The 26,313-nt window shown below is 42.0% G+C and overlaps 1 protein-coding gene across 5 annotated transcripts in view; it reads left to right on the top strand.

Moving 5' to 3' along the window:
* FOXN3 (forkhead box N3) overlaps positions 1-26,313 on the top strand; it is a 205,314-nt gene that overhangs the window by 97,106 nt on the left and 81,895 nt on the right. For all 5 annotated transcript variants that reach the window (XM_058026270.1, XM_058026269.1, XM_058026268.1 and 2 more), the window contains exon 3: positions 6,618-6,754. In XM_058026270.1, the coding sequence (XP_057882253.1) occupies positions 6,618-6,754 (137 nt within the window). The remainder of the gene's footprint in view (positions 1-6,617; positions 6,755-26,313) is intronic.

The raw sequence follows: 26,313 nt of genomic DNA, 5'->3' as shown, positions 1-26,313 counted from the left end.
TTCCTGAGTGCTTGCCAGGCAAATAGTTTAAAATTTGTTATGTAATATATTTTCCAAGTTTTGATACTAGTATGCTAATTCTGCCTCATGTAAATGAAGGGACTAGTTCTGAGTTGGTTTTGTTTTAGTAGTGATAGCCTTCATTTGGAGGAGCATGATACTAACATGAGGGCTGAGTAGCTGAACTAAAAAAGTAAGGTGTGTTCTTGTCAGCACTGTGTGCAAGTGACCGGCATAGGGCTGGCTTTGAGCAGTGTTCCTGGTTGCACAGCTTCTCTCTCCTTGGATACTGAAAGCCATCTCTTGCCATCATAGTGCTGATTCAACACAGCATCAGGGGTCACAACAGGCTGGCATTGTTTAGTCTTGGTGAATTTTGCAGTCATGAACCACTTTCCCATAGTGCCAGCACAACGTTTGCAAACCTTCAAGGGTAGAGGTATATTTAATGAAGTATGTGTAATCTGTGTTGTATTGTGGGATGGCTTTGAAGTCACTTGGCAGGTTTCTTTGCTTAGTACAAGAAAGTTATTTAAGCAAGTCATTCTCTCCTGAGGTAGATTTTGGAGTGATTATTGTGTTCCTCTCAGTGCACTTCAGAGCTGAAGACAGGGTGTCATAAGGTGCAGCTTGAAAAGTATTTTACTTGCCTTCTATCTTCTCAATTGCTTCTCAATTTCCTCATGAAAATACCTCACTTTTCTTGTTAAATATATTTTTTCATAGGACGAGAAAAGGGGAATTTGTATTTAGGAGGAATTCCTGATGATAGTTTGCTGTTCCTGGGAACCAGCCAGAAACTTGTTTTAGTCAGGGTTTCCAGAATTGCTCTGCCTTCTGTGTCACTGCAGTGTCAGGTGGCGAGTGAAGTACCCTGCTCTTTTTATGGATAGGCTCTTCCATCATGCCTTGTTCTCTTAGGTGCTTTTGCAGATCCTTGCTTCCTGACAGCCTTGGCTGTGCTTTCACCACCCCCAGAGGCTTCCTGCACAGGTGTGAGCAGTCAGCAGTGACAACAGTGTCAGCAAGGTGGCTGATGGCTTTGTGCGGCTACATTAGATGTGGTGCAGTCATAGAAGATGAGAAATATGCTTCTGCAATTCTGATCTAAAACAATTATCTTTTTCAGATTCTGGTTTTGGATGTAGTTACTCAAACTGTTTTTTTAAATTCTGTGGTGAGATGTATAGTTCTATCCTACCATTCTTTTTGCTCCTGTAGAAACCCTTCTGTGATCATACTGAACAGTTGGACCTGTAGAAGCTGTTGAGCATTCCCATGGATAAACATGGTGGCAAATCTGTGTGAAAGGTTTGCTTCAAGCCTGCTGTTGCAGCATATCTGGACACAATGAGCTCAGGATAAATATTTCTTTAAAGTAAGAACCTTTAATACCCAGTAATCTCTCCACTCTTACTTGCAAAGAGATCACCTGTTGTAACAACGACAACAAAAGTTTCCTAATCACTGAAGAAGGTGATATTAATGATATTCACAGGTCCTGTGTTAACAACTGTGGCAACCTCCACTGGGTTAGGCAGGGACAGATGTCCCAGTGATGTGACTTCAGAATTTGATAGCTTGGGGCTGCAGATGTTTGTTGGTAATGCCCTTTTTTGAGTAATAGGAAATTTCTGCTTTTTCTCTTTGCTTTTATGGTTACTGAAGCCAATGTGACATACTTTTCAGGTGGTGTATATCTGCACCCCTTCAGCCTGTGTAGCTGCCTGGTTCATAGTGCTGATCATTTTGGTTCAAGAAAGCCTAGCCTTGGCCACTCATCCCCTCCTGATCTGATAGTGGAGAAGTAAAGTACAGATCTGCTCAGTGGGCAGCTGTTGTTTGGGAGTAGCAAGGTCCTTAACTCAGAGCTGTGTTAAAATTCTCAGCCTGCTGGCATAGTTTAGGTGTGTGAGCAGAGCTCTGGAGTCACTTGTGGGTGTCTTGTTTTGGTTCCTCTCCTCCCAGCCTCCAGGCACCTGTGTTGGTGCCCAGGCTCTCGGTGTCCCTGCTTTCCCATGCACAGCCTTTTCCCTCAGGGCTGTCTGCCAGCCTTGCTGCCCAGCTCACCCCAGCCCCTGCACCCCTGCTCTGTGTCATACTGCTTTTGCCATTTGTCTTACAAGCTGCTTTCTGTCCAGCCAGAGTCCTGCTTTTCCTTTTTCAGTGTGCTGTTTCACAAGGTGCATCAGGATGTCACCAGGGCTCCTGCTGCAGAAGGGAGCAGTTCCCATTCCCCTCCCTGTGTCCCCACATCCCTCCTCTGCTTTGCCACAGCTCTCTGGATGCTTGTCACACCTTTCATGTGAGCCAGCTTAATGAATGTAACTTACATCAAATTGTGTGAGAAAAAGAGTTTTCTTTGAGGAAAATGACTGAAATGGGCTTATGGAAGAAGGCCCAGGCACATGCGAGGCATCACAGAGGAAAAAAAAAAAATCTCCCTTTTGGCAGGTTTCCCTTAAGGTTCTGTTCCCTTGGGGACCATCTTGGTGGTGATGCAAGAGACATGGGTACCTGGAGCTGCTCCTCCAGGCAGATTCAAAGTGAAGATGTTACCAGAGCTTCAGAAGGGAAAATTTGGAAATGCCAACATCTCCCTGAGCCCGTATTTTGTGGTTTCTGTATCTACTCTCTTCCCAAAACTTTGTTTTGGCCAGACTTGTTTTTATGGCAGTGAAAAGAACAGCTCTGTGGTAAAGGTTGTGTTCCTCACACATTTCAACTCTGTGCTAAAATAATCAGGGAACAAAATTCTTCAAATGAACACTATCTGGAATTTTTATATAGATGGATGTAGCCCCTGCAGTACCAAAATCTGACCAAGCAAAACCAATACAATGGGTTGTGTACTTTTTCCCAGCCACTGGTCTCAGAAAGAGCTCAACACACAAGTCTTTTCGTTGAGCTTTGGGCAGGCAGTAGCTGATGTGTGAGGACAGGTAGTTGTGAGGTATATGCTGGCAAAATCTTTACAATGAGGAGTTTTACTAGTGCATAATGCTATTAATTCCCAACTATAGCTACTGAAAGAGCTGACAAGCAGCATTTTAATTATTTTAAAATTTCAATCTTTTTTCAATGCTACTAAAAAATGACCAAACATAATAACAATAATAGGTTGTGTAAAGTAGTATTTAAAAACTTCTATGTGCAGTCCATTGGAAGAAAAAACAAGTGAACATTGAGCGTATCGTGTACCTTTTCATGGCAATACACTGACTTTAGTTGCTGGGAGGGAATCAGAATAGGATATTTGAGGTATGAGAGAGCAAATTTGTTAATAAGTTGCGAGTTAGTACACAGTATTGTGCACAATCTACATATATATGTTAAGTGATGTAAAAAGGAGTAGCAATTTCTCCATATAAAAGATAATCAGGTTTTTTTTTTAAATATTCAGTCAGGATATTTCATTGGGTAACTCTGTATGTTTCTCTCTCTCCCTATTAGCACCTCTGAAGTAGTTTACCCTCAAGTATAGTTTACTCTTGGACATGAAGAGGAATTGTAATAACATTCCCCAGTTTTTGATCACGTTAACCAGGAATCAGTGCAGAAGCTGTAACCTGTGTTTGGCAGGAAGGAGGTAGCTCTGCCTGGCCCTGGGAGGAGGTGGCATGTGGGGAGGTCTGAAAGCACTCCAAGTGTTGAGGATATCAGGGGGCTGTTATCCACTCCTCAGTCACTTGTTGCCTGGGAGACAAATGTAATCCAGAGATTTTTTTTTGACCCTTCCTTGCTGGTTTTTGATTGGAGTCACTATTGACTTTTGGCTTGGAGGAGGTAGTGAAGCAGCACGCCAAGTGTCATAAGATGGAAATTAATCACTACCGACGGGGCTGAGCTCCAGTGATTTCCTTTCCCGTGATTGCTCTGTACATGGGAAGACTAATGACACATCTGAACAGACAGTTAACAAAGCTCTTCACACCTCCCAACAGTCAAGAAGGTTTCTTAACCACATGTCACTTCAGTTTTCCTTTTTATTCATGCTCTGTTATGTGATTGTGGAAAAACAAAAGTAACTGTCTTAAAAGAGAACGTTGCAAAGTTGGCAAGCTTTGCCTTAAATTACATTTGTTTTTGCTGGTAAATTATAAGTCAGTTCAGTTGCAGTGAAAATATAGCAAATCTGCCTTCCCAGTGGTTTTTTTAACGAGGAGTGTACTTCTCAATATTTTTTGTCAGAGTTCCTGTTTTTCAGTGAGATTATTTTTGGCTTTTGCAAGAATATGGGCAAACCACACAAACTTATCTTAACAGTAATGAAATGTTTTGAAGTCACTCTTCAGTAGTGACTTCATGTTGTAAGGCCCTCAGCTTAAACTGACTGATGGGTTTTGGGGAGTAATATCTTCCAGGTAGATGACAAGGCTGTCTTGGAAGTAAATGAAAAAACAGAGAAGTTTGGAAACAATATGTTGTGTTCCAGTAAGTACAAATAAGGTAGTTGGTATTTAAGTGTAGCTTTTTTTATAAGCTTATCCCATGCTGTAAGAAGTAAGGAATCCAGCAAAGGTTTTCTCCTGAAAAATTCTCCTAGTTTTGCTCATTGCTTGCTTAAAAGGAAATTTTATGTTCTTAGTCTGGGTCTTGGACAGAGCATGGAAGTGGAATTTGGGATGTTTGAATTCTATTTTTGACTCTGTCCTTTGCCTAAGAATCATTTACTGGCCTTGTCATGTGTCTGGCTCATTGTCCCATATTTTAGAAGGGCTAAGCATAACAACCTCCTCCTTGCGGAGTGGTGTGAGGACTGTGGTGCACAGCTTCCTCAGCTGACAGCAGCCCTGGATCTCTCAGCTGTTGACTGTAGTGCTTGGCTGAGATCAGAGCCACAGAGCCTTGCTTGCTTCTCTCTAGCCCTTTAGTCTTGGCCTTTTGTGGCCATATTAGAACCTTGCTTCATTTCAAGTGCTGGAAGATGTCTCCCCTTAGACGTCTTCTAGCTCCTGGTGTGGCCTCTGTGGCCTGCTAGTAGGTCACCTGTGGGCAGTAAAATGATGGATATGCTTGGACCCTGCAAGCCATCCTGAAGAGTCTTGACCCCATGCTCCTGTTCCACCAGAGCAGCATGCAGCCCTGCTTCTTTCTGACAGAAGATTGTCACAGCTCCTGCTGGCTGTTCTCCTTTTCTTTCAAGACAAGTTTCACATGGTGCTGGAAACTTTCTAGGTGCACACACAGCCATCCAGGGACATTGGGGAAGACTTTTGTTTTTCATTTATTTTTCATTTATTTTTGGGGAGGAGAATTTAGTGCACATTTGCTCTCTGTAAGCACTTTGCACGTTGCATTGTGTATCCTAAAGCTGTCCGTGGGGCAGAGGAGCACTTAGGAAGTCGTAGGGCAAAGATACAAGTTTTCAAAAGGAAACAGGTGTCTGGTTTTGGTCTGCCATAGGGTTTAAGAAAATAATGTCCTTCTTCTGATGTGATTCTGTGTGTGTCTGTGTCTGTGTGTGCTTGTTCTGTAACATGTTAACTGAGAGCTTTGTTTCACTGACAGAAGTTGAAGCAGAGGAAAAGGATGGTCCTGAGTTGAAAAGCAGATAGAGGCAGTAACACAGCCTCTCCCACCTGTTCCAGAAACCATCAACATTTACCAAAAAATCGTAGCATAATGCCTTGAATGCCTGTCAGTTGAGTTCAATCAACAGTTAAGATTTGTGTTTGTGTTTATGTATGATCAAGCAGAGCAAGACTGCTCCTGAACTATCATTCCATATGCTTTCATAGTGAAGCTGAGGCAGTTTTCATGCTTGTTTAAGAACTCACGCAAAACAAACCAAAATCCTCAGCTTGACCTCTGATGGGATTGAGACAAGAAATGAAATTGCACTGCTTGTAACTGCAGAATAAACACTGAATTTTAGTGTAATCTTTACTTAACAGATTAACTGCTGGTGTTGTTCCTTGGGTCCAGAAAGGGTAATTACAGTAACTGTTGTTTTAGCTGATCACAATTTCACAACACACTTAAATGATTATACTCTGATTATACTGTGGGCTTTTTTTTGGTTTTTTTTTTAAGTTTTGGTTCGTTGGTTTGTTTTGGGTTTTTTTGTTTTTTTTTTCCCCCTCTGGGGAGAAAAGATGATTAATTTCCTCTTGTAGTATAATGGTATTGATGTCATGTGGGTTGGAGGATTAAGTCCTTATATTTTTAAAACAGTTGCTAAGGTGTTTAACCCTCTCCTTTTTAGCCTTGTTTCTGTTTGTATAACAGCAAAAGGAAAAGAAAACTACTTCAAAAACCAAGATACTTCTTTTCAAAGTTTCTGTTTAATGGTTAACTGTAGCTTCTTATTTTTCCAATATGAGGTGATTGGAAAATTGCCAGATATTATTAAATCCTATTAACTAGCAACAAGAGAGAGGGGGAGAAAGAGCGACCAAACATTCATTCTTTTTTTCCCTCAGAATTGTGATTTAAATCATACAGTCATAATACATTTTTAATGCAGCAATAATCTCTGGCAAGCAAGTTATATTCACTTCTGTCAGACAAAAAACCTAAAGTCACTGCTTTTCCTGACAAAAACTGCTAAATAAATATGGCTGTGCCATTAGATCAAATATTTGATTTTTTTTTTAATTCTTTTCTCTTTGCAGAGTATTGGAAAGGGGTCCTTGTGGTGTATAGACCCAGAATACAGACAAAATCTTATTCAGGCTTTGAAAAAGACACCCTATCACCCATATTCGCATGTGTTCAATACACCTCCCACATCTCCTCAGGCATATCAAAGGTAAGAACTAGATGCATTTTACAATTCTAAATGTTTTTCTGCGATGTTGAATATGATTCTTGGGTAAGACACTAATGTAATCAAGGGATACAGTTTGGAATGTGCGAGTGCGGGATGCCCGGGAGCGCCGGTCCGGCCTGGCCTCTTCAGCGTGTCCAGGGCACCTTTTACCGGCTCATGGCCCTGCTGGCATCAGCGTTCCTGAGCAGAGCCTGCGGGCTGCCTGCAACGGCCCTTTGGCAGAGGAGCGCCTGAAATGAAAATGCAGATGAGCAAATGGAGAGCTCTGAAGTGCCCACTTATCCCCTCTGGTGAAAGCCCGATTCCCTCCCTCTCTCAGAGGAGATGGGCTCATTCTTCTCCTGGGAGAGCCGAGGCTGATGTTGCCTGTGCAGCCCCAGGATGTCCACCAGGTTGAGCTGGTGCCCAGGTGCCTTGACCAGCGCTTGGTGGTGGATGGGCGCTTGTGGTGGCCTTTAGGATTAGCCTAGATTTTCTCCTTTGCTTCAGTGAAACAGACATGGGGTGGTGTTTTTCTGTTCATTTTGCGGTTTTTTTTGATCTGGCATTCATTTACGACCAGTGTTAGCAAAGAGACATGATCTATGGCTGCCATCCGCAAAGCAGGAAAGCAGGTGCTGAGGCTGGCAAAGTGCGTTTTCCTCGATGCCGGGAAGGGCCGGGATTGCGGTTCATGGCCCGTGCTTCCCCCTCAGGACGGGGAAGGTGTGCTGAGCCGGCCGCAGCAGGGCCCGCAGCAGCGCCGGACTGCGCGGTGGCGCTGACGGCTCCCTCGGCGGCTCGGGTGCTCCTTGTTATTTTTGCGCGTTGGTGTTGGGGCTGGCGGGTGGAGGGCAGCGCCGGGAGGGCAGCGTGATGGTCGCCGTGGTGACGGCGCGTCTCCCGGCAACGCGCGGGCCGGGCCGGGCCGGCGCTGCCGCCTCACGGGGCCGCGGGCTCGGCCGCGCCGTTGCCGCGGTAACGGCGATCCCGGCACGGCGCTGGCAATGGAGACCCTGCGCCCGCTGCGGTGTCGGGGGATCGCCCCTGTGGCCGGGGATGCCCCTGGAATTTATTCTGGAAATCAGAGCGGGACCAGGGGTGCGGGGTGCCGAGGCGGTGCAGCTCGGCTGTCCTGGTGCTCCGGGGCGTGCTGGGCAAACACTGTCCCTAGCACCACCTGTGGAAGTACCCCTTACTACTGTACTTGGCAGAAGGACAGATAAATAATTTAGGTAATGGATTAAAACTGTAATTTGTGCATTTGAACAAAGCATGTTTTCTGGCCCTTGCTTTATTGTTACTGCTGCCTTTTAAAGGGTATTTTAATTACGCTTATCCAGATTTATTGATAAATTCTCATATTGAGTAGAAGTATAATGCACATCTGACATAGAAATTGAGAGATTTTGATCCCTTCTAATCCCCACAAACAAAAAAATCTAGCATACACATGCAGTTGAAAGCCAGAGGACTCCCATTTTTTTATGGGTGAAGTGACTGTTGACTCAATGGGCTGGGTTTGCCAGAACCACTGTGTAATTTGGTGGCAGATGTTGGCAGCAGGAGCAATGACATGGGCAGCTCTTCTAGGCTAGGCTGAGGGAAGCAATGCAGCAGCACTGCTGTGGGCAGTCCTTGCAGGGATGAACCCTTACAGACGCCCTGTCTGGGTGTCAGAGAGCTCACAGGGGCAAAGCTACACTGTGTCCTGCACAGCCCTGTGCCCACTGCTCCTCTGTCCTCATCCTGCACAGCCCTGTGCCCGCTGCTGCTCCTCTGTCCTCATCCTGCACAGCCCTGTGCCCGCTGCTGCTCCCCTGCCCTCATCCTGCACAGCCCTGTGCCCGCTGCTGCTCCTCTGTCCTCATCCTGCACAGCCCTGTGCCTGCTGCTCCTCTGTCCTCATCCTGCACAGCCCTGTGCCCAGTGCTGCTCCCCTGTCCTCATCCTGCACAGCCCTGTGCCCAGTGCTCCCCCGTCCTCATCCTGCACAGCCCTGTGCCCAGTGCTCCCCTGCCCTCATCCTGCACAGCCCTGTGCCCGCTGCTGCTCCCCTGCCCTCATCCTGCACAGCCCTGTGCCCGCTGCTGCTCCCCTGCCCTCATCCTGCACAGCTCTGTGCCCGCTGCTCCTCTGTCCTCATCCTGCACAGCTCTGTGCCCGCTGCTCCTCTGTCCTCATCCTGCACAGCCCTGTGCCCAGTGCTCCCCTGTCCTCATCCTGCACAGCCCTGTGCCCGCTGCTCCTCTGTCCTCATCCTGCACAGCCGTGTGCCCACTGCTCCCCTGCCCTCATCCTGCACAGCTCTGTGCCCACTGCTGCTCCTTGCTTCCTGTGTGTGGCAAAGGATGCCTGCAGAGTCACAGACCTTGGGCAGAGGTTGTGCTGCCCTCTTCCAATGGGGGTGTGTGTCCAGAACCTCACAGCCTGTTTCCATGCGTGGGAGAAGAGAGGGCTACTGGCAGGTGCCAGACAGTATGGGATTTAAGAAGCAGGTTTCAGTCACTACCTGCTTTCAGCACTGCCCAGTGTAGCTGGGCAAGGGAGAAGGAGGAGTCTACTGAAACACTGACAAGTGAGTCCCAAAACTGAAAGGGAAGGTTTTTCTCCTTGGAGCCCATGGGATGTCTGAGCTGCTGCTGCACTGCTTGTGCTGCCAAGTGCTTTGGAGTCTTCCTTGTAATGACTGCATCATAAAACAAAGAGCTTGTGTGGTTGAAGGAGCAAATGCCTTGCAAATACAGCAAAGGCCAGATTTTATATGAAGAAATTGTGGTCTCACTGTTACTTCTACTTGGCTATCTTTCAGCATTTCCACTGTTAAATAAAACTTAATATCCCCATAGTATTCTAAAATATTTATTCATTCTGCTGCTAATGACTGGTGAAACATCAACATGAAGCTGGTCTAGCCTATCAGTGACTTTTGAATTAATTCTGGATTGGCACTTACATGGTAATTTTCTGAATAAATTTCCAATATATTCTCAACGAGTTGAATATTCCCTGTGCATTTGGAAGAAACCAGTAATCCCATGTGTAAGTGATTGCTTTCTCATGTGTACAAAGACTTCAGTAGGGGTAGAAAATGTAAATCCATTCCACCATAGTCAGATCTCCAGAGCAATACATCGTCATAGTAACAAATTTCAGGGGGAATTTTTCTTATGGTGAAGACAGTACATCTAGAAAAAAATGCTTGGATGGCAGAGGTTTTGCTGTCTGGCCATCTTATGTAATGGAAGTCCACAACTAAGAGAAGCTATGTCACTCAATAAAATATATCTGGAACCAGATAATTTGCCAATATTATTCGTGGCTCTAGGAATAAGGGTCAGTTGGTGAAATTCCACAGGGGCAAATTGACCTATTCCTTGTCTTTATCAGATGTTTTAAAAGAATAAAGATGCACAAGTGAATCACATGTTCTGTTTAATATCTGCATAAGCAGCTTAGGGTAGAATTGAGCACAGAATGGAGGAATGCATTGTAAAAATATCCCAAGCATGATGATTACTGAATACACAAATTCCCCTTTTCCTGAACAGAGTTAAATTAATTGCATCAGATAATTCAGTTTCATGACTTCAGTAGAGCATCCTGCATAAATGTGACAGGAGTGGACCTTTTATGAAGGAGTTTCATGATGTGAACCCATTCATTTGGATGGCTGAGTGAGTGTTATGCCAGTATCATGTGAGATAAAAATGGCTCAAGCCATGACATTTGGACTACACGGGGTTCCATGTATAGGAGACATTCTGGGGGAAAAGACAACCTTGCTGTGTTTGTACATAAGAATGAACTTCAGACCGCAGTTGCCTGAATTTGCTGCTTCAATTCAGGGCAAAGATTACCTGTAAGCTGTTAGAAGAGAAATATCACAAGGTGAATTATTTCATTTTAATTGGCTTGGATGTGTGTTCTTAAAAAACAATACTCACAACAAATAAAACTCCTTGGGTTTTTATCTGGTTCTTCTAATTCAAGCATGTGTCATAAAGCATTCATTTATGATGAATTTCAAGAGCAGACTAACACTGATACACATCATTACAAAGGAAGAGCTCTCCTTGGTTTCAAAATATAGCTGTGTTAGACTAATGTGTTTCTTCTTAAATTTTACAATTATTTTGGCAACAGCAACTTTGAAATATATTTATAGATACACACTTGGTTAAGTGAAAGTACAAGCCATGAGCTCCTTAAACATTCATCACTTCTCCATTGTCTTGTCTTTTGATACCTCCTTCTGATAAAAATATTCTTTATCCCAAGGTTGAGATTAGAAAAAGGGACTTTGTGGTTATGAACCCTTATCTAACTTCTGAAATTTATTTGCAGAGACACAGAGAAAGATTTGTGAAACCTGGTGGCTAAAGCTTTGTTCCTGAAAATCCAAGTTTTACAAATCACTGTGAGAAAGTGATGGCCATCACTGTGGGCTCTGTGGTAAATGGCAGGGGAGGTGACCTGGGCATGCTTTCATTTGCATTTGTCTATTTTAAGGCTGAAAGCACACAGTCTTATCACTGAGTCCTGCCCTCCTGCTCCCACCTCACCAGTCAGAGCCCAGTGCAGCCCTGCAATGGGAGCTCCCTGGCAGTGCAGCCCTGCTGGAGGAGCACCTTCAAATATTTACATGTTTTGACTTTACCATCACAGCTTCCACCTTTTGCAGTTGTTTATTGAAGCTACATGGAAGTTGTAGGTTATCACATTAGACAAATTATAAGCACCCTCCTGTCTGTACACTGCATTGAGATCAGATGTGATCTGTGACCATTTGGGGAAGCTGGTGAAACAACCTTTTCCTTTTCAATAAAAGACTTCCAGGGTGTCTCTTGTAGAAAAGACATGATTTGGTTGTCCTTTGCAGTCTGAAAGTGTGGATTTAATTCTGTGTTACTGTTTGTGCTTTTGATAGGAAATGAAGCTGATCATAGGCAAGTCTGATATTAATTTCTGTGCATGTTACAACCACTTTATCAAGAATGATCTAACTATTTTACTTCCTATATGGAGTCACAATGAGTTTTCTTCTCTTGATGTGGTGTTAAGGTGGAGTCTTCAGGGAATTTTTGTTTTCATAGTTTTGTAGTTTGTGAGATCATAGAGAATGCAAATTCTTCTGAAGTGTGCCCTCTGCCCCTATCACATGCCTTAATTTGAAGACCATCTATACATTGGGATTATGTTGCTTTATTTCTGTTTTCTGGCAAGTTAAATAATATTGGTTTAGTTTGGTGTCAGGTATGAACAGCAAAGTGAACTTCTGGTGGAGTGAATGCACTGAGAAGTGTATAAATATTTGAGGATCTCTCAATCTAGGGCTTGGTTTCTATCATATTCTTATCAGTTCTCTAACCATTAGACTTCTGTGATCCCACTGAATATAGTTTCAGGAAACAAAACAGATCAACTCTTCTTACTTTTAAAAAGGCTTTTTTCTTTTTCTTTTTCTTTTTTTTCTTTTTTTTTTCTTTTCTTTTTTACACCTTACAGCCTGAAGGATGTGTAGGGAGGAAAGATAAATTCAGAAAGGTGACCATAGATCCTGGACAGAAAAAGAGGAGGAGATAGTCTGAATCTGATCTCTCTAACATAGTTTCATGCAGGAATGGCTGGTAGAAATACAAATGACCCTCTAATCACATCTTCATTCCTCTCAAAATTAGTCACATGCTTCTGAGCCTTCTCAACTGAAATGTTTTCAATTCTTTCCCATTCATACCTCCAGAAAGAAGAAATATCATTTTTTCCATTTACATGTCAAATACATGAAGATTTAGTTGAGTCTTTGTTTTGTTTGCATGTATTTAGACTTTTGGTAAAGTACTGTAAAACAGAGTCCTTAGTCTGTCATCTTTCTCTAGATGTCAGGCAAACACCAGCTCATTGCTTTATGTTGTTATTTTTCATGGTTCCATTTGTGAACAGTCTTTCCAGTTACTTGGCTTCTTAGGCTCTTTTCCCCTCCTCTGTGCCTTCTGTAGATAAATATAGCCTTATTCCAAAGATAACTTGGAATGGTACCGTAGATATTTCCACTAAGTTCATGGGAAAAAGAAAGTGTAGGGATGTGTTTTGAAATTTTTGTTACTTTGTTTGTAAAACCCTCTGTGGGCCTGGGTGTTTCCTTATGGAAGTTTTTAGAGTGGCCTCCTTGGCAGAGCTGTGAGTTGCTGGCTGCAGGAACTTGAAGCGTGTGGGTGCTGCGCTTGTGTTTCTCTGCAGCTCCTCATCCCTCTTCCTTGCTGCCCCTGGAGTGTGTGCTGGTGCAGGTGGGGCAGAGCAAAAAGCACAGGGTGTGAGGGTGGAGCAAAAAGCACAGGGTGTGAGGGACATGTCACCTTTGGTCCCTGGGCAGTGCAGGATCTGTCACCCTTCATGCCATTAACAGCCCTTGCGTCCCTGTGACACTGCCGCAGTTGTGTGGATGGGGAAGCCTGTGCAGTGTTCAGGAACAGTTCACTGAAGTTTTAGGAGTTGAAAATGCAGACTCAGGAAAGGAGCATTATGAAAGTGCAATGAACAGTGGTCACCGTGAGCATCACCTTTGTTAATCATATAATATTACAGCCATGTAAATTATCTGAATTCTGAATTTGAAAACAGACTCGTGAAGCTCGGGAAGCCACAAATAGTATCACAGTGTGTCACATCTTGCTGCTCTTGGATTATTAAAAGGTTTTTTTGTATTTCAATAACTCAAGTTAATTTTTTTCATTTAGTTTTAATCATGCTCTTGTATTTTCTTTTAGATTTTCTTCACTTCTCTATTAGCTATTGGGCTTTCCTTTGATGCTTGTATAAAAAAATTGACAGGAAAAGTCACATTGTTTGTAGTTCTGTTGTAAAAGTGATGTTCATAGAACAATTCTTAATGTTATGCTAATAGTGATGAACTACTAGTAAAAAATATTCAAATAACTTGAATCTTTCCAACAATGGGTAAGGGATGGCTTTATGTGTAATGGTTATGATTTTAAGGCATGCTGCAATTTAACTCTTTATTGTATATTTAATAATTGTTTAAACTCAAAGTTAAGGGGCATTGACTATTTCCAAGAATTGCGGCTCTGTCTTAAACAAAAGCCTGTGTGGACCTTTCAACATTTCACCTAGCATTTTAATATATTTTAAGGAATAGAAAACATGTTTAAAATGTGAGGCAGCTGTTATAGTTTATGCAAAATTCTGAATATTTGTGTAACCAATTTGTTCCATATGCAGTCTTTCTTTGATAATATCAGTTTTGCACACAGGTTCAAAGGCCATGGCAGACTTGCAGTAGGACACTTGAGTCCAAGAGCTGTAGGAACTGATTGCAGGTGACCATCTTCTCCCCAGGTCATAAAAAAAGGTGACAGATGTACTGAAAATCCTGGTTGTCCATAGAGGAATGTCCCAGGAGGGGAGCATGGCCAGTGAGGATAATTTCCTCTTTTCTCTGCATGGTGTTAGTGGGAAGCAGAGCATAAGAGGGACACATTTCATTGCTGCTCACAGTATGACTGTGGAGAATGTTAACAAGGTGGTGTCCAGGTGATCAAGGTGGCCCATCAGGCCTTGTGTTAGCCAGCAGAGGTGCACAGCTGAGCTGCATGGTGCACCATCAGCTTGGGCCCTGCGCCACTGGACCTTGCAGAAGCTGGTCCTTGTTCTGAACAAAATCCTCTGATTCCCTCTTCTCCCATTTATAAGGGTCACCCATCTGCTCCAATAGTGCTTCCAGTTATCTTATGGTACAGTTAAAAGAAGGTGCAGTTGCATTTCATACCTGTGTGTATTAAACCCAGTATTTCTCAAAGTATCAATCAGTCTTTCTGTGAATTATTTCTTTTAAAGCACAGATCTCCTATTTCTTCCGTATCTATATGTTTTTTAGATAAAAAGCTCAAAAGATGTTTTAGTGGGTTAGTTCTTTTGAACTTTTATTGACCAATTCACTTTTTCTGGGATGTGTGTTGTATGCATATGAGTATATACAGGGTGCTGTACAGTGGTGGTGTCGTATCTCTGTATCATTTGATACCCTTTCTGGAGAAGACAGGTTTATTAATTTGTTTAAAGAAAGTACATTTTGTCATAATTTCTTTTGTTATAGTATTATTATAGTATTTGAATGATTGAATCATAATTTTTGTCATTGTCAGGTATGACTTAACTTCTGATGTCAGAAAGCCTCAGCTCAAGACTGGAGTTGTCTCATGCAGATTGTGATTACTGACCATGTTTTTTCTGGGTTTTATAACTCTGTCACCTGGGTTCCTGTTGTGTATCCAGTTTTCAGTGTGTGTGAATCTGCCCTCTGTATGATCATTAGTAAAAATGATACTCCTGCTATTTTGATCGAACTGGCTTTTGTAGGAATAAAACTTGCAAGTTTTGCTAGAGTTTTGTTTCTCAGGAGCCTCCAGGATTCAGATGAGTAAAACCAGAAAGGGCTTAAATGGTGTTAAAACACCTTTTTCTGAACTTCTGGAATAAAAAGCGTAGAGTCTTTCTAAATGCAAAAACTTCTTTACACTTGGGTTTTGAATTTTGACTTGGAAAAATCAAGCTGCTTGTTTTATCAGAATAAGGTACTTATATAAAAACTGGGTTTTGGAGGTGTTGGAGGGTCCTTAGCAGAGAAATTTCTATTCTTCTCAAAGTTCTCTGTGCCTGGGAACTGAGATTGTTTTCCTTACCACCTCATTGTCCTGGAGTAAAAGAATGGAGGGTGAGAGATATGTCTCTTTGTATGTCCACTGCAAGTGACTTGATAAAATGGTTGTTCCTCCTTGCTAAACAGAAGTACTCAGCACTTGCACTTCTTATTCTTTTTCAGTAAAGCTCTGTTGAAACTCTGGAGGTTGTATTTGATTTTCTGTAGTGTGTTTTTTCACAGATGTTTTGACTTTACTATGGAGACCCCATAGTTCTGTCAGACAGTTTTGTTACAGCAATAAACAAGTGAGAATTCAGGGGCCATGTTTTAGATAGATTTGAAGAAATTGAATTGAACGGGGTTTTTTTGTTGGCTTTCTTTCCATTCCAGGTATCCCTGAGATGAGTCTGTAGGTGTTTGGTACTCATTGGTGGTATTTGTGATATTTCTGAATTGTGAACCTGTTTGTAAAATGCAGCATTTTCCTCCTTGGTTCTTGAGGAGATTTTCTTGTTGTTGTTTGTTTGTTTGTGTTTGTTTTGCTACTGGTTGAAAGAGTGGGGATGGGAGGCTTAGGGGCAGGCTGTAAATTACTTAGTGGAACCTTAGTGGCTACCACAGGAGAATGTTGAGGCTAATGATTAAGTGATAATCCCACAAAAGTTGGAATTTTGTTTAATTACTATGTCCACAGCTAATGCAAATGCATTTGGGAGAATATTCTAGTTCTTTTGGGATTTTTGCATTTAAATCAATCTCTCCAGTACTTCAAGTCCACAAGGGCTGTAGAAGTGAGCACAAATTTACTGTGCTATGTTATATTGCTCTTCCACTTTGTGTGAAAAATTCATGTTTGGCATTAGGTCATATAAATGGACTAAACAGACTGTGGGTTTCATCCAGTTTGGTGGGTTTTGTGTTGTTCTACTTTTGATAAGATTCCCCCTTTTGTCTGAGGCATTTTTCCCTATGACTGCATATGGTTTTAGTAATAAATGTGCAGATCTCTGGGGTTTCAGTGCACAGATATGTGTATATACTGCAGTGTACTTTTTATGTCAAAAGACAGCCTGGCTGCCAGGGAAGCTGTTCTCTCTTGCACTTAAAACAAATATGTACTGGTTTAGGGCAGGTGACCTGTTTTCATTACAAAAGAGCAAATACTCAGAGAACAGTGGTGGGAGAATTGTTTGAGACAACTGGTCTGCAGAGGGTTTGTGCCAGCGGTGTGACTGGCAAACTCGTGTTGTTGATGAGTAACTTGAGGATACCAGAAGAGGAGCGTGGGTGAGGCTGCTGCCCAGCTCTCCCTGGGGTGAAGTTGTCTGGATTGTCACATACACCTGTGTATCTGTTTACAGGGAAACGTGGTTTCCACCTCCATGCATTCAGATCCTTTATTCCATTGTGAAAGGCAAATTGGTGAAGAGGTTGGCCAGCTCAGATGAGAATGTGGATCAGTGCTTTACAAAAGATCTTTCCTTTCTTTACATCCTGACTCATTCCTGCTTTGTTGACAGTCCCCTCCTGTTAATTGCCAGTACTCACTCTGGCAGCTCATATGAACGGTGCAGTTGTGTATGGTAATTTTTTTTTGCTCTGCCCTTAAAGCATCCAAGATAGCACAGCCAGTGGATCTTGCTAATACAATTGTAAATGTATTTCTTTCCTGGCTGGCTGCAGCATGCGTGCACTTGTTCAATTTTTCTTTCATTAGCTTGTATGACATATTTTTGGTATAAGAATCAGGACTACATGGACTTTATTTGTAAAAGTAGAATAACTGTAATTTATTATTCTGCTCACTTTTAAAGGTAGTAGTCAGTGTCCAATTTTATGCAGCTAGAGGGGTTTTGCATTTGTTTCTTATGGCCCCTTATACCTGACTGCTGTTGTCGGTTGTTCTGTGTGCTGCAGTTTTTAACCTCACTGATGGGTTCTCTGTGTTGTCTGCCTGGGTGGTATAAATATTGCAGAGCTCTACGCCTCTCACTGCTTTTTTTTCTGTAACTATTTTTATCACAATTCCATTATATATGCTTCCAAAAGAAATTCTGTTGAAACAGTGGTTACAGGCTTGGTGGAGACTTTCCTAAGGTTAGTTTGAAAAGCTAAAGATGCTTAGAACAGACTCTCTTTTTGGCACTTCCACTTAGTTTGGAAGTGTGTTGAATCCTGTGGTTTATTCTATTGTGATGGTGGTGAGGGTGATGTTTTTTAAGACAGAATATATGGAATTTGGGAAAATAAATTGCATAGTAATGCAGATACTGAAGGTTGGGTTATTAAAAATGTAACAGTGCTTTCAAATGTCCATGGAGCATTGGAAATTCATAACTGAGGGAAGCGCAGGATGCAGGTCCACTAAAAGTATATGAAAGAGAAATGTAAATTTAGCAAATTTGACATCATTTGGGTTTCATTAATTTTTATGTTTAATCTAGATAAGCAGATGGAGAAAAAAACACAAACAAAAAGGAATTGGGTTACTTCTAATTATGTCACTTTCCTGAAAAGGCACTTTTTTTTCAGGCAGCTGTCTGATCAATGGCAAAATTCATAACAGCTCCCCACATATTTAAGATCTCTATTAATTGGAGTTCCTTCTCTGTATAAAAAATTGTTCTCTCTTTAGCTGTTTTGCATATGAAAGATGAAGAAGACCATTTTTCTCATGAGATTAAAAAAATAAATAAAACAATTAATTAGAATGAAATAATTTTCTAAACTTAAGGGAATTAATAACAAACAAAGCTTCTGGAGTAGCCAGCTTTTATTTTGCAACTTGCAAGTGTAATAAAATGTAAAAGGAAGGCTTTATACAAACACATTTATTCCATGATAGTTTAAGAGCCACAGTCAGCTATATTGCTAAAGCAGTGTAGATATTTTGATTATTAAGTACATTTTGCTGCTTTTGACTTCATGTGTAGAAGTAGACTTGGTCAGATTTGGGGGGAAAATGAAACTGGAAATTCCTCCTGGAAGTGTTAGAGCTGGTCCTTTTCTGTCACCCTGGGGATATCACTATCAAAGCTCTACTTTGAAAATAGGGCAGTTTGTATTGATGAGCCCTCTATTTTGTAGTTACATGGAACAAGAGCTTTAGGATTTTGGTTTGTGTGAAGCTTTGAAGACCCTTGGAGCAGAATCACCTGGTTGTTCAGCAGAGTGTTGCTTTTGGGCTTTTGGAGGTTTGTTGGGGGATTTTTGGTGTGTTTTCTTGTTTCTTCTTGGCAAAGTAATTTTAAGATGCTTTTGCCGCCCTTGTAGAATAGCAAACTGTCCTCTTAGTTGTGCTGGGGAAGACACTTGTGTAGTTGTGCTTTAAGTGTGATCCTGGTGATTTGTTGTGGGATTTTTTTGAGGTATTGGGGCTTGTCAAGGATGAGGGCTATCTTAAAATATTTTTACCAGTGAGAACCCATCACTGAGCCATAATCTTACTGAGATGGCACGGCACTGTGCTAGTAAGTTTATGGTGTGCTTGGGTCCCAGAGGACATTCTTTCCAGAAGAGCATGGAGGCATCATTGTGTTTAGTATTGACTGTTACAGTCTGGTGGGTGTGTGCTACAAACCTGCCTTAAAGGTTTCTTGGCTTGCAAACCTGATTTTTCGAGTCACTTCAGTGCTATTGAAAAGTCTTCCAGTGCCAGGAAAAAGAGGGGAAAAAGTGCTTTACCTCAGCTTCCTGATTCCTTGGAGTTCACAAGCTGGGAGAAAAAGGGTCATTTGCAAGGCACAACTTAGCATTCTGCTGCATCTTTCAGCCTGGTGTTCTAATGCAGCTGCAGTGCAGCAGCCTGGGCTGGCACAGGCATTGGGAGTGCTTTGAGACAGGCAAACACTACCCAGGTATGACTCTGACCTGAGGGGAGGGGACTGGCAATAAGAACTGGTCTTCACTTGCTGTCTTCTGATTACCAGGTTTCAAACTGCAGTGTAGAAAAGGGAGGTTGCTTTGATGCCATAAACAAGTTAATAATATCTCTCTGTAGACACAATTACTTGATTTTCAGGGGGATGTCTCTCTGCTGCTGTTGTATTGCTGCTGTGAACAGATTTTGACAGTAGGATGGAAAACTTCCCATTTTAATAGCATATGAGAAGGAGCCAAGTACACAGACCCTGGATTATCTTCCCTTGGTCATTGACCAGGTGCAAATAATGAACTTACTAGACTGAATTAGTTCCTTAAGGGAGATTGTCTGAAATCCATCTCATAGAGTGCTGAAAAGCAGACTCAATAAAATTCTAGAAAATTGCCTGTAGGAAAGAGTTTTCTGCTGGCAGGAAGCTGAATTGGATGACCTGAGGAGAGCTCTTAGTCTGAAATTGGTCACACGAAGGCAAACAGAAATCAGTGGTGGATCCCGAGCACATTTGCAAACTGCATTTTCAAGACATGGAAAATTTAAATGCCTTTATTCCAGCTGATCTATAATATGAATTCCCCAGCAAAGTCTTGCATTGTGGATGGCTTTAGTGTGGTGAGAAAATCTAGCATTCCAAGGATGGCAATATGTGCAGAATTTACTTATTACCCATCTTAACTGAGCCGCTGAGACACCACCTGATCTCAAGCTATGGTGCAAATGAAGAAAAATCATCACTAAGTTTAGGTCTGTGTTCGTACTTGCTATCAATTTCTATGACCAGAGATAAATGCTGTGTTCTTACTGTGTAAAAGTTACATACCCACACCATTCCAGAAGGTTCTTGCAGTGACAGACTGCGTTCTTCTCCAGTGGTAGAGAGATGCTGGCTGAGCATTCCTTTCTGCACACGTATATTTGTTGCTGTCACTTTGCAGTAATGGTAGATTCCCTAAATCTAGTGAGACTTGAGTGTCTTGTGTGTTGACTTCTGCAGGAGTCTCAGCATCTGACAGCTTGTCTCTCACTGATGCTCCACAAGAAGTGTTCATCTTTCAGGAGAGTGAAGCAGGTTGTATCATTTTCCTGTTTTGATGCTAATCTGCTCTTCATGACATGTCTAAAGACAGCAGTGAACAGGAGTGTGGATTTAGTCCCAGTGGTGGTTAAACTGCAGAGCACTGCTGGGGGGCACGATGGAAGCAGTGTGTATCTCAGGTGGAGTTTCTTGTGTTGACCTTCAGCTTCAGGACAGCAGAATGCACTATACAATATCAAAATGTCAAAACTTAATGTGTACACTTGGTGATGTAAAAAGCAAAGAAATTTTGCATGAATCAAAACTCAGGGTTAGCCTTAGGTTTGCTGGAAATGAGTGTCCATTGGAAACAGCTTTTCTATGGTTTTGTTTTAATGCACTTTCTAGATTGAAGTTTCCAAATACAGAAAAACTAATTTTGCTTCCAAGTCTGAGAAAATTTCAGAAAATGGAAAACGGTCAACACTGCTATTCCCTTGGTAAGAGAAGTAATTGTTCCTTTTTGGCACTACCTGCAAATACAGTCATGAGCTGAAGAGTAGCAGACTTCCTTAAATCTCCTCTTTACTTGTTGTTCTTCAGGGAATTGTGTTCTGGAATATTTCTTAAACTCAGACTGTCCTTTCACCACACCAACTCAGTCCCATCACGCTGATGCTATCCTTGGCAGCTGCTTTGGGTGATGTGTGCAGTTTGCTCCTCGTTTCCCTCCTTCCTGCCCCGGGTAGCTCTGAAGGGGCTGGCACTGCCTGTGCCACCCTGTGTGCCCAGCTGGGAGGCTTGGCCCCCTGCACGCTGCCCTCCAGCCTGCCCGTCACCCACAAACTTGGGGAGCTTCATCAGCCACAGTGAAGCAATGAAGCAATTCTCTGGCTCACTGAAATTGTGCTGCTCATGCTGTGCAATTTAAAGACAAAATGCTTCCTGCTAATTATTAACAGTTAGTCTGTAGGAGCAGACTCATTACAAGGGCGCTGAACCCTGGCCTGCTGTCCTTTTGGGCACCTGAACAATGCGGTAGGGAGGGGACAGAATGGCAAGAGAAACTGGAGTGCTGGCACCAATTAGTCCCGAGATTAGTCCTGAAAGAGGATTGCAATTTCAAGGCCAAAAAGAGAAGGGAGTGGGTAAAAGGATTTGAAATGAGATTATAGGACCTAAAAGCGCCTTTCTTTTGTTAGGGAAATAATTTAGCAGTTTTGCTCGAGCCAGTGAGACAATCCAGTTTAGTGGCTGAGGCAAGAGATGTGTGTCCTGTTGATTTTTAAAGTTCTTTAACGAAGTTGATCCCCGGTTGTGTTTGTTACTTCTTCCTGTGAAATCCAAGTGTTTTCAACAAACAAACAAAAACATGGAGGAAAACTGTTACCTCATCAAAAGGCCTGTTGTTTTTCAGGAAGCTTATTTGTATTCTTTAAAAGGGAAGCCAAGAAAAGGAGGCAGATTGAACTCCCTCTTTTCCTTTGGGGAAACTTTTTTCCCTGGTGGTTACTATGAAACTGGCACTGAAGTCACCCTTTCACGACCCATCCTACAGATGAATTTCAGTGCCAGTTTTTGTTTGTTGGCTACTCAAAGATGCAGATCAGGCAGTTCCTACTTCAATTAGAAGCACCGTCTCCGGTCAGTGTCATAGTGGTGAACATCGTTCTCTTCCTTGGAGAGGGAAGCAGGCACTAAGCCTTGCTGCCCTGATGAAGAGACCACAGCACACACTCATGTATAACACCAGAATGGTCTGGGACTGAAGACTGGAGCTTGCTTGGAGACAGCAGAAAGAGAGGTCTTCCCTCCTCCTCTCCCTCAGAAGGAGAATTACAAAAGGGGGAATTACCAAAAAGAATTGCAGATGTTGTGAACTGAAGAGGAAATGTTTTGATGCAGTCTGTTCATGCAAGACTGTGTGAAATAGTGACACTTCTGCCATTCCCAAGAAGCTTTTCTCTCGGGGTGGCTTAGAGTCAACAGTTGCGTAGGCATCACTTGGCTGTTATGCATTACCAGCTTTTTTCTTTCTTTACTTTTTGAGTGGAACTTAGTGTGAAATACCTATGCAGGCAGGTTTGAGACCTTTGCTTTCAGTTCACTGTGCCTGCAAGTACAGGGAAATTTCTCATCATGAGGGTGTAGTGAGTTCTGCCATGTTCTTGATTTCCCTTCTGTATTTCACATAAACCTTTGTTAAAACTACTTTCATAGGCAAGTAATAGAATCATTAAGGTTTGAAAAGACCTCTAAGTTCAGTGCTTAAAGCTGTTTTCCAGTGTGGCACTGAGAGGTTAGCAAGCATCATCTTCCCACTCAGGCTACTGTAGCCTGAATAATGGGAAACACATAGAGAATAACTTTTCCTTCAAAAGAAGGGGCCCTTTATCTCTAGACAAAGCCATTAAAATAGTGCATTCTGCATATCTTTCTTTGAGCTGACTTGTCATCTTTGGACTTGTTTATACCCATTATCTTAGTTCCCATCAAGAGCCCTTGTTAAATGCTAAATTTTCTGTCCATTTCGTTCTTATTCCATTTTACTTCTCTCACATAACCTAGTGAATCTCACTTGCTGCTTTCTAGTCTTCAAAAGTCTAGCTAGAGTCCCTCCAAGAAAAAAGGGGGAGACTTGAGAGACAAATCTATCAGCTGAGTTTCCACACAAGTTAATGAAGAAACACAGGTCCTTGTCCTGTCCATAGGAATTGTGTGAATAGCTTTAATAAGATTTAGTTGTGAAGTTATCCCATGCTGAGATGCTAAGAGCTGTACAAATGAGCTGTAAAATTTCTGAAATAGAATGAAGACAATAATAAAACCCCAAAAAAGATTCATCAGAGGAGCTAATGTGGAGGAAGAAATGGTTTATGAACAGGGATTGACAATGACAACAGAGTGGCAGGTCCTCTTAGGAATAGGACAGAAAAATGGTTTCAAAAGAGTTAAGAATGGAATGAGATGACAGCAATTTCTGCTTCAGGTATCCAAGGCTGCTTTGCTTCAAGTCATGTCTGTGACCTGAAATTTAGGTGCAGGGATTTCTAAAAAGGAGCTGTTGCTTGAGCATGTTCCAGTTGACCTGAGAATTGCAGGTGTGTTGGCCACTTCCAGCGCAGGCAGCTCTCTGGGTGGTTCAGCCCTGCAAATGGCTGAGCTTGCTGCTTTCCAGGTCATGAGTATTTACTATCAACCCTTTGTGTGTTGCCTGGAAAATTCAGTGATGTTCTGTGCATGACATTATAAAAAAGACTTAACTATCAATGAAACCACCAACATGAGAATTAACAGGAGTGATTTGGCAAAGTAATTTGTTCCGTTTCTCCTTCCCTGATTTTCAGAATTTACAATTGACACATGAAGAAAATATTTCTGCTTAATTGGTTGTAGTAAACAGATACTTTATAAATTATTGCCTCTTGAATGTTTAAAAGATTGTGTCCCATTCATTTTATGACTGATCAGCATCATTTCACTAGAATGAGCAAGCTTGCATCATCTGATGTTTGAAAAGCATAGTTTGATACTTTCTGTGATCTGCAGCTTTAGAGGGCTCAAATGCTGTCTGGGGATGTCAGGGTGTCACTGTCTCTTTCTTAACACCAGTGTACCATAAGTAATTGTTTCCTGTAATCTAGCTCACTGATTTTCTATACTTGAAATAATCCAAGGAACAGCTTTACTCCAGAGATTAATTACACAGAGAGAGAGTGCATATGCATTCTTGAACATATTTTTTCTAGTTAATATTAATAAGGGTATTTTGCAACTGCGTGGCAGTTACCAATTCAACTGAAAGGAGAATTGCACAGTGTCTGATAGGTAACCAAGCCCATCTTAGCAGCTCCTTTTGGTGCCTCCAAAGATTGTGCTCTTCATTAGTGAAATACTTCTGGTTTTGGGGTTGCCCACCAGCTGATGGACCTCCCAGGACCTCTTGGTTTGTTGAGGACTCATGGTCTCCTCCACTGGCTGCTAAACCAGAGCTGTTCAGGGAGGGCACTGAGGATTGCTGAATTGAAATATTTGGGTATGTATTTTTTGTGTAACTTTCCTGGGCTTTGTCAGGAAAGAGTGTATGGTCTAGACTCTCCCTCTGTGATTTTGTGTTTTGGCACAAAGTTGCTAACAAACTGCCGTAAAGATACACTATGCAGAAAAAAGAAACTGATATTTGTGACTTTCTGTGACTTTTTTTCACGTTTGTAATGATTTTTTTTCAACCTTCACCACATGGAGTCGCAGCAGATAAAACAGAAATGTAGAAACAAGTATCTCATTGCACAAGCAATTGTAAAACTTCACCTTCTTCACATATCCTTTATTCCTACACCTCTGTTTCTACTGCAAATCCCTAAGTGAAGAGCCACGTTAAAGCCTTGTCTTACCAAGTCCATTCAACTTCTGTACAAACAGCTGAGAAAAAGCAGGAGAGAGAAACAGACCACATCATAGATTCCACTGGGGAAGCTGAGATTTGTTGAAATGACAGTGTTTTAAGACAATTTTGGGAAAAGTAGTCTCCTTTTTAGCAATACAGCTTCATCAGTCATATGAGAAATCACTGGCCTAAAGGTAGAAGAGAGACATCTCACTATAAATGCTGTGCAGGTCAGCTTTTCTTTTCCTCACTGAGTTCCTTCATTCATGTAGATAATACTGTAACTGGAGAGAATTATTAGAATATTATTAAGTACAATGTTGGTATTCTCAGCAGGCTGAATAGCTGTTGATAGAGGTAAGGATTAGGGATAAAGATGCACATTGAATTTTATTTCCCATTACCAGTGGGAGGTTTATTTTTCTGTTAAATGAAAGTGGCTAAAATGAGTCAAAATTAAGTCCTCTGAGTATTTGTCTCCAGTTAGGTGTGCAGAATGTATGAAATTCTTTATTTCATACCTCTGCTTTGAAAATTTTAAGTAGAAAATACTGGAAGTTGGGCGCTGTGGTTATTGCTCCTGTAAAATTAGCTAGGAGTGCTCTTGTTTCAGAGACCAGGGAAGTCCAAATCACACACACTCCCCAGCCATAGTTCAGTGGGATTCTTCATTTTGGCAGAGGCTGTAGAGAGGGAAGGGACTTCTGTAGTGTAGATATCCATGAGATCTCATCTGTTCTGCCCCTTGAATTTGAGGCCTTGTTGAGTTGAAGAGTTATCAAGAATAAGTGGGAAAATTTCACCTTCTCCTGACTGGACTGAGCTGATAGGATAGAATTTGGTCAAGCTTGTGCCATTTGCTTTAAATTTATTGTAAAGTGGAGGGCATATTAGACTTTGGCTTTTAATTTCCTCTGCAGCCAGCTGGAAATGTTTGGGATAACTTTAGGAGAAAAGCTGAGCTGCTGTTCGGTGCAGCTGATGTCAGTCAGTGATTTGGAGCCCTGGCAACAGCAGTGTGAGTTGAGGGTTGTCAGGAGGGGCCCAGACCTGAGGGGAATGTCTGGGGGCTGGTCCTGCTCTCCCACTGTTTACTGGGTGTTTTTGGAGGTACCTTTTTACCTCTGTGTGTATGTTTTCCTTTCTCTGAATGGAAATTATTTCTCTATAGCTCTGTGGGTGGGAGAATTGATATAGATGGTGTCTCTACAATGCTGCTGAGTACAAAAAATGCTATATTTTGTTGAGTCTGTAGACCCAGACCCTGAGGTGAAACAGTCCGTTGTTGGATGCTGTAGGATTTTTTGTGTATGTTTTGGGATGTCTCTCCCCATCCCTAAAATACAGCTCTCAGTTCTTCAAAAGGAATAATCTTGGGAGTGTGAATGAGTGAAAACTGACATATTTGGATACTAAATTTTTTATGCCGTAGCAGTTTATTTCTAAAAATGTATCTCTAAGGATAACACATTATTTATGCATTAAACTTTTGTGTTGATGATAGCACCCACAAACTATCTGTCATTTGTCTTTTGAGCACCTTGCATACTGTGCAGTATGGTCCTCAGCTCAGGTCTTCTGGGGCTTACCGTGAATGCTAGACTCATGTAGTAGATAT

The sequence above is a fragment of the Melospiza georgiana genome, chromosome 6, assembly GCF_028018845.1.
Source record: "Melospiza georgiana isolate bMelGeo1 chromosome 6, bMelGeo1.pri, whole genome shotgun sequence".
Lineage (NCBI taxonomy): Eukaryota > Metazoa > Chordata > Aves > Passeriformes > Passerellidae > Melospiza > Melospiza georgiana.
The sequence above is the reverse complement of the archived record's forward strand: the minus strand, read 5'-3'. Positions and strand labels throughout refer to the sequence as shown.